General features: G+C 38.0%; 1 protein-coding gene across 4 annotated transcripts in view; it reads left to right on the top strand.

The window, feature by feature from the left end:
* Positions 1-12,251, top strand: part of ANXA7 (annexin A7) — a 32,383-nt gene that overhangs the window by 9,112 nt on the left and 11,020 nt on the right. For 3 of the 4 annotated variants that reach the window (XM_072823549.1, XM_072823548.1, XM_072823546.1), the window contains 8 exons: positions 1,361-1,565; positions 2,106-2,216; positions 2,976-3,040; positions 3,452-3,517; positions 7,457-7,559; positions 7,774-7,868; positions 11,568-11,681; positions 12,052-12,222. In XM_072823549.1, coding sequence (XP_072679650.1) covers positions 1,361-1,565; positions 2,106-2,216; positions 2,976-3,040; positions 3,452-3,517; positions 7,457-7,559; positions 7,774-7,868; positions 11,568-11,681; positions 12,052-12,222 — 930 coding nt within the window. The remainder of the gene's footprint in view (positions 1-1,360; positions 1,566-2,105; positions 2,217-2,975; positions 3,041-3,451; positions 3,518-7,456; positions 7,560-7,773; positions 7,869-11,567; positions 11,682-12,051; positions 12,223-12,251) is intronic. The other variant, XM_072823547.1, reaches the window with a different exon arrangement.

The following is a 12,251-nucleotide window of genomic DNA, read 5'->3' as shown; positions in this document are numbered from 1 at the left end:
CTGAGACATTTAAGTGAGAATTATGCCTTTCAATTTTATACTTATAAGTGTGTATACCTTCTTTCTAACTCTGGGAGAAGACAAAGAGAGGCCTATGCAGATTAATGATAATGTGTGTGTCCTTATGTAAAATTAATATATAGCTCTCTTGAATTGATCATAGGAGTGATGAGAATTATGAATATTCCCAGGCCCTTATATACTGAACTGGACTCTGGCTACCATTTCAGTCGGTCTTGGCTAATTTTTTGAAACAAACAACCCCAACATCAAAGTGACTTGGCACAATAAAAACCTCATTTCTTGTTTTTAGAAGTCAGTGGTGGGAAGGCAGGAGGAGGGGGGAATCAAGGAGGCTTTGTTCCATGTAGGCCTTTTTTTTTTTTTTTTTTTTTTTTTAAATTTTATTTATTTATGATAGGTACACAGTGAGAGAGAGAGAGGCAGAGACACAGGCAGAGGGAGAAACAGGCTCCATGCACCGGGAGCCCGACGTGGGATTCGATCCCGGGTCTCCAGGATCGCGCCCTGGGACAAAGGCAGGCGCTAAACCGCTGCGCCACCCAGGGATCCCCCATGTAGTCTTTTGGATTCTCGGGCTCCTTCCACATATTGGCTCTACTATCCTCTAGTGCCTTGGAGTCCTTCCTTGTATTTTCTGCTTCCAGTGGCAGATGAAGGAAAAGAGGAAGAGAGGAAGGAGGTTTTTAGGGAAGGAAGGAAGTGGTGTAAGTGGTGTACATCACTTCTGTTGCTGTTCATTCTCCAGTATTCAGTCGTATGGTCCTACATAACTGTAGGGGAGATCTGCGAAAAGTAGTCTAGCTTTATGGCCAGGTGAGAGTTTAGTGAACATGTAACAATCTCTGCAACTCTTAGACATTGTCTAGTTTGAACTGGGCTCCAAAATGTCACACCCATGTATGACTCAGGTCACCTTTTTTTTTTTCCCCCCTATTATGCAACAGGTTCTGGTGTGTTGCAAGAGAGCCGTGAATTCTCTTTAGGGTAGAGAGATAATTTTTTCTCATATTTCCAGATGCTAGAAAAATAAGGAACGAATAAGCTTTGTTAATTTTTCCTGAAGCCTTGAGGTTTGTAGAGAGTATGGTTCTTACTCCCAAAGAGAGAAACAGACCCCTCCTGCCTCACACAGGTAGAATTAAATTTAACTGAGTTCTGACAAACTAGTATACTGGTAAACTAGTATAAGACACCAGGACTTTTAATGGGATTTTTATTATGTAAAAGAAAATCTAGACTTAAGATTACTTAAGAGTAATCTCAGTTTGGTTCTTTTTTTAGGTGGGTCATATTTCTCTATGATCACATTCATTTGAAAAATTTTCTCATTTTTTAGCCTGCAGGTCAGGAGTCCTCTTTCCCCCCTCCGGGTCAGTATCCTTATCCTAGTGGCTTTCCTTCAATGGGAGGAGGTACCTACCCACCAGCCCCAAGTAGTGGCTACCCCGGAGCTGGTGGCTATCCAGCCCCCGGAGGCTATCCAGCCCCAGGAGGTTATCCTGGTGCCCCACCACCAGGGGGCGCTCCATCCTATCCTGGAGGTGAGTGATGTATTGTGGAATTAGTGATGATTTGGGATTGCTGTACCACTTTTTCCTTTTCTTTTTTATCCTTCTCATTCTTGCTTGTTTTGAATGAGGTCAGAGATGCTCTTAACCTACTCTCTACCAAAGACATTAAGAACCTAGCTGGCAAGATAGACATAGGAAGCATAAAAGCTAGGAACAGTCTCAAAAATTCTGTTGTGAAAAAGAATAAATCATGGTAATAACAGACCAATATATAACAGTTTGCTTGATTATTTGTAATCTTAAGAATTGATATTTCAGTTACCATGATTGTGATCTTTAGGACAGGTTTGTCCAGAGGTAAAAAAGCTTAGCAATTTTGTATTATAAGTTATGTGAATGAAGTAAAAATTATTTTGTAATGGAGAAGGAATTGATAAGTTGAATTTAAACCAGAGACTGCTGTTACAGCATCAATAGCATATTTTTTTTACACTGTTCTTAGTAGATAGATATTTTCCTAAAGTTTACTCTTCATACAAGAACTGTCACTATATTTATTCTTTTTTCTAGTTCCTCCAGGCCAAGGATTTGGAGCCCCACCAGGTGGAGCAGCCTTTTCTGGCTATCCACAACCACCCTCACAGTCTTATGGCGGTGGCCCAACACAGGTCCCACTACCTGGTAGGTATCAGCTGTCCAGAGAAAAATAATAGCATGCTATTTTAAATTTTTCAATTGCCATTGAGAGAACTTAGTTTACATCTGGATTAGCCTTCAATAAACTTGTACAGATGGAAATAAGGGCCCACTTTTTCAATTACAAAAAATCTGTTCTGAAGCCAAAAAAGCAAAACCTTTAGGAGCTTCTCTGCTCGCTCCCATACCACTCCTAAAATGTCCTGACATCCTTTCCAGATGGAATCAGAATTTAGTTTGGTTCAAGTGTTTAAAAATAAAAAGGTGGGGATCCCTGGGTGGCGCAGCGGTTTGGCGCCTGCCTTTGGCCCAGGGCGCGATCCTGGAGACCCGGGATCAAATCCCATATCGGGCTCCCAGTGCATGGAGCCTGCTTCTCCCTCTTCCTGTGTCTCTGCCTCTCTCTCTGTGTGACCATCATAAATAAATAAAAATTAAAAATAAATAAATAAATAAAAAATAAAAAGGTGTTATTTGTTAAATTGTGTAGAACATGGAATATTTTAAAAGGTTCTTATGACCGAAGTTGGTTTCAGATTTAGCGAATTATATATAATATTAAAAGTTTATCCTAGTGAAAAAGAAAAAGAAAAAGTTTATCCTAGTGAATTAACAAGGCATGAATGTTCTCATGTTTTCATATTCATAATAGTCAATGCTATTTTGAAAAATTAAAACCTATCAGACCTGTTTACTGTATGTTTGTGTGTGTGTGTGTGTGTGTGTGTGTGTTTTAACGTGTAGGTGGCTTTCCTGGAGGACAGATGCCATCTCAGTATCCTGGAGGACAAGTTCCTTACCCAAGTCAGGTATTTCTGCTCCCATTTTTATATTTCATCTAATTGAATTGGATACTGCCAAAGAAGGGCACCACTCCTTGGCCAACATAAGAGATTTCCATGAAGCAGAGGAGATGGTCTGTTACAGTCACTTAAGTTTCTGATCTTTGCTTCTGGTACAACTCAATGCTCTCTTTGGACCATTGGCTTTAAGTGGTGTCCTGATGACTTTAATAAGCGTAGGTCCCTTCTCACAGGTGATAATACCCATAACTTTCTCCTGGAGATTCACTGGGTTCTTAACATTGGTTTTCCTTTTCTTCTTCCCTCACTAACAGTTAAAACTATGAACCTGGGTGACTTGAGTAATTGGTATTTCTGGCAGTGTTTGAGAAAGTGCAGTTTCATTTCCCCTTTTGTAACCTTCTACTCTTTTTTCAGATCAATACAGAATCCTTTCCTTCCTATCCTGTTTTCTCTCCTGTTTCTTTGGATTTTAACAGTGAAGTGAGTAAGGTTTTCTAATGTTCACTAATTACTAAGTCCCCTATATGTGCCTTCACTACTTTCTGATTCCTTGTGTTTGTCTCTTACAACTTCTTTGAGGGCTCAACTGTGTCTGTTTTATCTTTATGTACCTATAGTGCTGGGCGAAGCTTTAACCACTGTAGCCAACTAATGTTTGTTGAATTGATTTCTCAGTAGCCCTAGAAGGTCTCCTGTATATCAAATGTTTGGTCTATAGCTGTATAGCCCCTTAATTTAATCTTGCTTAATTTTTCATTGCCTTGTTAATCCTTTTATATCCTATGCAAGTTACTAGGAACACAGTGTACTTTTATGCTTGTCTTTATCTTGATTTTTCTTATTTACTTCCAAACTGTTTATTCATAAAGATCTAGCATTTTCAAGCTTTTTTAAAGCTGGGGTAGGAGAAGGATTACAGTGTTGGAAGAGAAACATGCTAGCTATTTTGTGGCTTACTTTCTTGACTTGAGGAATTTGAGCTCCATAGATACTAAGAAATTTGTCTAGGGCCACACAACTAGTGAAAGACATAGCTAAGACTAGATCTAGTTCACCTGACTTCCAGACCAAAGGTCTTGCTGTTACATAATGCTGCTTTGCTGATACTGAAAATGATATTCCTCCAAAGCACATAGGGAATTCCTTTCAATCCTCTTCTTATTATTGAAGTTGATTTTTAATCATATTATAAATCTGTAGCTATCTTAAAAATGAATGACAATTTTATTTTGGCTTAAGCATGCACATAGTTTTATAGACATTTTATGACTGAATATAAAAGATTTTCAAGCATAAAACACTAAAAATGAAACACCTACGCATGCAACTCATCTGTAACAATTACCCATTTAAGATAAAACTAAAACCAGTAGGTGGAAGTTAACAGAGTGGTAGATTTTGGAAGATCTTTTACATGGAATTGGAACAGGCTATCTTGTGAGGAGAGAGTTCCCTATCACTGAAAGTCCTCTGGTAGAGGGTGTGTGTGTGTGTGTTTAGGAAGATGAAAATTTCTGTCTTGGTTGGGCAGATGGGCCAGGTGACCTCTCCTAATTGATCCAATTTTGTTTTTCAGCAGGAAGATTGACATCAAATAAATGTCAAAGGGTAGAACTTTTGGTGGCAGATAGTGTGGGCTTTGCTGTGCTGAGAAATTTTCCCTAGTTTTGACCTGTAGAACATAGACCTTCATTTCTTTTAATCCAGTATAATGCCTGGAGGATAGTATTTTTGATGAAGATTCACTTCAAATGTAGACTTTCAACGTAGAATGAAACATCCATTTTTCCCTACAGATGAAAAATGGAGTAATTTTTTTTTGATTGATTTAAAATATTTATTTTCGAGAGAACACAGGTACACATGAGCATACACTAGGGGGTGGCAGAGTCTTAGGCAGACTCCCTGCTGAATGGGGTCTCATGACCATGAGATCACAATCTGAGCCAAACCAAGAGTTGGATGCTTAACTGATGTTCCACCCAGGCACCCCACTTATTTGAGAGAGATCCCCTCTGGTAAGGGGAAGGGGCAGAGAAAAGGGAGAGAGAAACTCAAGCAGACTCTATGCTCCATCTTACAACCCCTGAGATCGTGACCTGAGCTGAAACCAAGAGTCGGATGCCTAACTGACTGCGCTACCCAGGCCTCTCCCACCCCAGTTTGTTTTTTAAGAAAGAAGAGGATAACAGAAAATGAGAATCCTCAAATAGTACATGTAAGGGTTAGTTTCTGTTGCTGTCTAGTCCAGTGTATAGCAAAGGTTTTTGCTCTACTTAGGATTTTAGTAAAGGTGGTTACGTCAAAGGAAACTTTCTTAGTTTCTTGATACCATAAGTCTCCTATAAAGACTTATATTGAAGAAAAAATTATACTTGAATATTTGCAGTTGAGAATGATTTCAGTTTTTTCTTAAAACCACCATACAAATATGTGTTGGTTCTCTGCTTGTATTGCTGGCTTAGAAACTTCATAGTGTAGAACAGTCGTTAGAAGAAATTGTTGGTGTGAGAGAATAGGTAAGAGAGAAATTATTGACCCTAAAAATCTTTGCTGAAAGACGGTCTGGTCCCTTTTTCCCAATTTACTTTGTGTCTGCAGTTGCTGGCATATTGTTGTATTCAATGAGTATAACTTTAAATGCAGTTTCAGTTGCCTAAAAAGCAGTTGAGTCATTTATATTTTGGAATGGTGTTGAATGTATCTTTAAGTGATATTTCAGAGATAATGGGTTAAATGAAATATATTATTAAAATTCAGTTTTAAAAAACTGTGGTGGGATATCCTCTCATTTCATCCCATCTCTCTTAAGCCCTGATTTGAATAGTTTAAGAAAACTATTTGTTTCCTAGCTGTGAATTTTTAAATTCTTTAAATTTTGAAATAATTTGACTTACAAAAAAGTTATAAAAACTGTACATTAGAATTCTGTATACTCTTTACCCAGATCCTCCAATATTAACTTCTTACACAAACACAATATGATCAAAATCAGGAAATAACATTGGTGTAATACTATAACCCAACCTATAGACCTTATTCAAATTTACCAGTTATCCCAATAATGCCCTCCTTTTCTGGTTCAGGATCAAATCTAGGATGAAATATTGCATTTATTGTCATGTTTCCTAAGTTTCCTTTTCTTAAAAAATTTTTATATTATTATATTTTTAGTAATTTCTTTGCCCCATGTGCCCCTTGAACTCATGACCCTAAGATCAAGAGTAACATGCTCTACTGACTGAGCCAGCCAGGCCCACCTCTTAAGTTTCCTTTAATAGGATACAGTGCTTCAGTTTTTGTTGTTCATGACCTTGACACTTTTAGAGTACTACCAGTTATTTTGTGGAGATTCCTTGGCTTGGGTTTGTCTGATGATAGTTCCTCATGATTAAAGTCAGGTTTTGGGAGGAATACCACAGAAATTATCTTGAATCCCCATATCAGGAGGCTTTTATCGTTGACTTACTCTCTTATTGGCAATGATTGGTTTCGATCACTTGGGTCTGCCAGGTTTTCCACCATAATGTTACAAACTATGCAAGTATCTTGGTTCTCATCATAGTTGTACTTGCTAATTTTAGCATCCATTGATGATTCTCTCTGGAAAAATTATTGCCATGGCATTCATTATAGTGATTTTTAAATTTCCCCGTAGATTTATATTTTCAAAATATAGTCCCTGTTTTGCTTTCTGGATTATTTCCTGTGTAATCAGTGAAGAATATTCTACCTCTCAAAGTCTCCAACCATTGTTTCATTTTGTGTCTTTTCTTATTACAAAATGAGTTATTTCATGTTTGATAATGAGGGCCTGTAGAGGAAATGGAGAGATATTGCCAAAATTATATTGCTTATTTGAAACCTTATTGGGCAGCTCAAGGTCTACCTAACTAAAATTCTTATTGTGTTATTGTCTTTAAATCAAACACTGCTGCTCATCTCACTACTATCCAGTGATCAATCTCTTTTTTTTCCTCATACCAAGAAGGAAATCAAGACCTAGGGAGATTGTAACTAATTTCACAAGCTTGTCTTTCTTGTCTCCTGAAAGTTTGGTGTTTAGCTGTCTTTTGGTAGGAAGAGGATAGGTCTTTCTTGCCTGTTCCAGAATGAGCCTTCATAATAAAATGTTCAAATCCTTTGTCCTAAAACTTAAACATGGCCTCTTTGCCTAAGTGATGTCTTAGGAGGTCTTAAGTTGTCTTGTCAGGAGAGAATCCTGACTTTTTTTTAATTTGTATTTCTTTTATTAAGGAAGTTGAATGTTTTTTCAAAACCCCCCCCCCCCATTTTATTGAAGTATAAGTGGCATGTAACATTGTATTAGTTTTAGGTGTACAACATGATTTGATATATTTTTATATTATGAAATAATTAGCATAACAACTGACATGGATTTTATGCCTCTTGTTTCAGCCTGCCGCAATGACTCAGGGAACCCAAGGAACGATCCGACCAGCTGCCAACTTTGATGCCATGAGAGATGCAGAAATTCTTCGGAAAGCAATGAAAGGTTTTGGTAAGGAAAACAGGTTTTTAATCTTATTTATAAGTTTGAGTGGTTGAATCTAAAGTAAAAATAGGCTTAATATTATAAATCAAATTTATGTGCCTGTGCACATACCTCAATTTAATCTGTCACCAGGCACCTTATAAACATCTAAGAGATGTCCTCAAGGAATACCCAGTACAGAATTCATCTTTACTTAATTAAACATGTATGGTTCTTCCAGGGACAGATGAACAGGCAATTGTGGACGTTGTGGCCAACCGTTCCAATGATCAGAGGCAAAAAATTAAAGCAGCTTTTAAGACCATGTATGGCAAGGTATATATATTTTTTTCTTTTCTGGCCACAAACAGTGGCCTGTAGACTCTTCATTTTTGTCGGATTGGATACTATCTTTTTATTAGTGCTAGTGGTATAAAGTAGAGACAGCTAGATTTCAGAGACTCCCAGAGTGGTGTGTTCACTATTTATCTCTCTTAAAAGCCTTTCTAATTCTGGAGTAGTCCTTGATCTCATAATCATACTTCATACTATGTCTGATATGTGATGGATGCTCAGTAGAAAATAGATTGTGGCCACAATAGTATAATTGATAATAAATTTATATATAAAATAGAAAAATAGTATAATAGAGAAATAGTTTGGTTCTCAGTCTTCTCTTTATAGTGGGATTCAAGGACTTACTATACAGCCCCTCCTATTTTTGGTGTTTGGGATCCTCTTCCACTCTTCTCTCTCCCTCTAAATATATCCTCATTATGATTGCATGGAACTTTTTGCCATTCTTGCAATTCCCTGCACACATCATGGTCTTTTATATTTCTATGCTTGGTATACATTGTTTTCTTGGCCTAGAACACCTTTTCCTCTTTTTCTTCATGCCAAACAGCTTCTTCCAGATTTACCTTAAATCAGCTACTCTGAAATTTCTTTGATTTCTCTGGGCAGGTTTTTGCTGCTGCTTTCTCTGTGGCTGAGTAGCATTTTATAAAACCTCTGCTATAACTGATCAATCGCACTGCCCACTCCCTGAACCCATGAGCTCCCCTCAGGTAAACCATGCCATATTCATATGTGCGTTTTTAGCTCCAAGTACAGGAATAATAATAAATAGCCACTTAATAAATATTTGCTGACTGGATGATCAGTGACAAAATCCAGCAAGATTCTGTGGCTAAATAGTGTTATTGCTTCTTAGACATAAAGGGTAGGCCAGGTAGCATTGTTTTTCCATTTAGATAGGAATCCTAGCATTTCCTGACATTCTCTGGATCCAGTTTACTTTTCTCAGAATGGGAGTAAAGTTTCATTGGTTTGTCCCACTTCACCTGATCTGCTCTGCCTTATTCTTGCTGCCTGGCCCAGGTCCACTTCTTTAGTCTTAAAGCTGATTAAGTGATACAAATTCTTGATTTCCTCAGGGTTCAACATCAGGCTTGCTTCTCGAAGAAAAGTATTTTCCATATTATGAATCTCTTTAGTTCATATATAACCTGTGCTATGCTCTCCTAAATTTTTTCCTATATCATTAAAACTAAATTCACAGGGTGTTTTTTTTGTTTTTTTTTTTTTTTTTTTAACCCTCAGCCACCTTTTCTCTTGGCTTCCTATTAATTAATACAAATATCATTTGTTGTGGAGTTCTTGATTCCACATTCTTCTTTATCAATTAGAATCAATGATTCAACCTTAGCTGGAACATCATAATCCCATTTCAAACCTAAGAACACATGCAGAATATGAATATTTGCCCTCTACATAAATGTGTCTTTTGTGGCTTACTTGGAATTTTTTTTTTTTTTTTTTTTAAGAAAAATTCCACAGTGGGGATCCCTGGGTGGCTCAGCGGTTTAGCACCTGCCTTTGGTCCAGGGCGCAATCCTGGAGTCCCGGGATCGAGTCCCACGTCAGGCTCCCGGCATGGAGCCTGCTTCTCCCTCCTCCTGTGTCTCTGTCTCTCTCTCCCTCTCTCTCTATCAAAAAAAAATAAATAAATCTTTAAAAAAAGAAAAATTCCACAGATAATTTTAATGCATAGCCAAGACTGGGAATCATGTTTCTTTTTCTCATCTGTGTTCCTCCCTCTTGCCTGAAATATCTTTCTTCTTCCTCTTTGCCTGCTAATTTTTACATACTCTTCAGGGTCTGGGCTAGGAGCTTTCTCTAAGTTCTCTGGCCCACTTTTAACTTCTCCTGTTCCAGCTTTTTCTGCTGTTTATTTATGTCACTTACTCATCTGGTGCTGGAGTTGCCTTATATTATCTCTTTTTAGATGTTTATCTTTCCAAATAAGAACACAGTAGAATAGGAACAGTATCTTATACTAAGTAAATATCTGTTTATCATTTTGTTATATTCTTTATTTCACGTGTCTTTTTTTTTTTAAGATTTTATTTATTTATTCATCAGGGACACAGAGAGAGAGAGAGAAAGAGACAGACACAGGCAGAGGGAGAAGCAAGCTCCATGCAGGGAGCCTGACATGGGACTCGATCCCGGGACTCCAGGATCACGCCCTGGGCCAAAGGCAGGCGCTAAACCACTGAGCCACCCAGGGATCCCCTCACGTGTCTGTTTTTGTACCTGGTATAGTGGTAGAAGGATAGTAGGTATCTATTAAGTGCTTATTGGTAGGGACACCTGGGTGGCTCTACGGTTAAGTATCTGCCTTCAGCTCAGAGCATGATCCCGGGGTCTGGGATCCAGTCCCACATCAGGCTCCTTGTGGGGAGCGTGTTTCTCTCTCTGCCTATGTCTCTGTGTCTCTCATGAATTAATAAATAAAATCTTTTTTTTTAAGTGCTTATTGGTAGACGAATAAAATATGTCTGCTTGAGGGGCACCTGGATTGCTCAGTCAGTTAAGTGGCTGACTCTTGACTTCTGCTCAGGTCACAGTCTCAGGATCCTGGGATTGAGCCCCAAGTTGGGCCTTGAAATGTTGGCAGGGATGTAGAGAAAGGGGAACCCTCTTACACTGTTGGTGGGAATGCAAAACTAGTATGGCCAGTCTGGAAAACAGTATGGAATTTCCCATTTTTCCCTCAAAAAGTTTAAAATAGAGCTACCCTACAACCCAGCAATTGCACTATTAGGTATTCTCCAAAGGATACAAATGTGATGTAGTGACTCCAAGGGGCACCTGAACCCCAGTGTTTATAGCAACAATGTCCACGATAGCCAAAATATGGAAGGAGCCTAGATGTCCATTGATGGATAAATGGATAAAGAAGATGTGGAGTGTTTGTGTATATATGTATATATACAGTGGAGTATTGGCCATCAAAAAGAATGAAACCTTAACATTTGCAATGACATGAATGGAACTAGAAGGTCAATCAGAGAAAGGCAAATACCATATGATTTCATTCATATGTAGACTTTTTAAAAAAGGTATTCATGAGAGACAGAGAGAGAGGCAGAGACATAGGCAGAGGGAGAATGGGGAGCCTGATGTGGGACTCGATTCCAGGACCCCAGGATCATGACTTGAGCCAAAGGCAGATGCTCAACCACTGTACCACCCAGGTGCCCCACTCATATGTAGACTTTAAGAAACAGAACAGGTGAACATAGGTACAGGGAGGGCAAAATAAAATAAGATGAAATCAGAAAGGGAGTCAAACCATAGAAGACTCTAACTGTAGAAACAAACTGAGGGTTGCTCGAGGAGAGGCCCCCAGGGGGATGAACTGGGGTAACTGGGTGATGAACATTAAGAAAGGCATTTGATATAATGAGCACTGGGTGTTAGATGCAACTGATGAATCACTAAACTCTACCCCTGAAACTAGTAATACACTATGTTAATTAATTGATTTCAAATTAAAAAAAAATACATCTAAAGTGTAACAAACTTTAAATGTATATATTTACTTGTTTCTAGTATATGCTATTCAAATTTGAAATTTAGGTTTTCATAAAGCAATTTGATTCCGTTTTTCCATATTTTTCTTAAAAAATTTAAGCAAGAAATTTGGAGAGCACTCATACTTAGTTTGTATTTGTAATTAAACAGGATTTAATCAAAGACCTTAAATCAGAGTTAAGTGGAAATATGGAAGAACTGATCCTTGCCCTATTCATGCCATCTACATATTATGATGCCTGGAGTTTACGGAATGCAATGAAGGTACTGTATGTCATTTACTTTGCATATTTTATCCTATTTCAAATGTTAAACCCCACAAATTATGGCAGTTTTGAATGTACAGCTAAATCAATACATTATATCATATCATCTGAATATATAGAGCTTTTTAGGTCTGAAGGCCAAAGAAATATTTGATAGAATAGTAAGATTTAATTACTTCCAGTGATTTTTGTTTTTTTTTTTTTTTAATATTTTATTTATTTATAATAGACATAGAGAGGCAGAGACACAGGCAGAGGAAGAAGCAGGCTCCATGCCGGGAGCCCAACACGGGACTCGATCCCGGGACCCCAGGATCACACCCTGTGGTTTTCTTTTGTATAATTCTTCCTTTCTTCATTTCACATAGGGAGCAGGAACTCAGGAACGTGTATTGATTGAAATTTTGTGCACAAGAACAAATCAGGAAATCCGAGAGATTGTCAGATGTTATCAATCAGAATTTGGACGAGACCTTGAAAAGGACATTAGGTCAGACACATCAGGGCATTTTGAACGTTTACTTGTATCCATGTGCCAGGTGAGTATAGCATGAATATATGTTGATGG

The sequence above is a fragment of the Canis lupus genome, chromosome 4 (assembly GCF_048164855.1).
Source record: "Canis lupus baileyi chromosome 4, mCanLup2.hap1, whole genome shotgun sequence".
Classification (NCBI taxonomy): Eukaryota; Metazoa; Chordata; class Mammalia; order Carnivora; family Canidae; genus Canis; species Canis lupus.
This window is presented reverse-complemented; position numbering and strand designations above follow the sequence as displayed.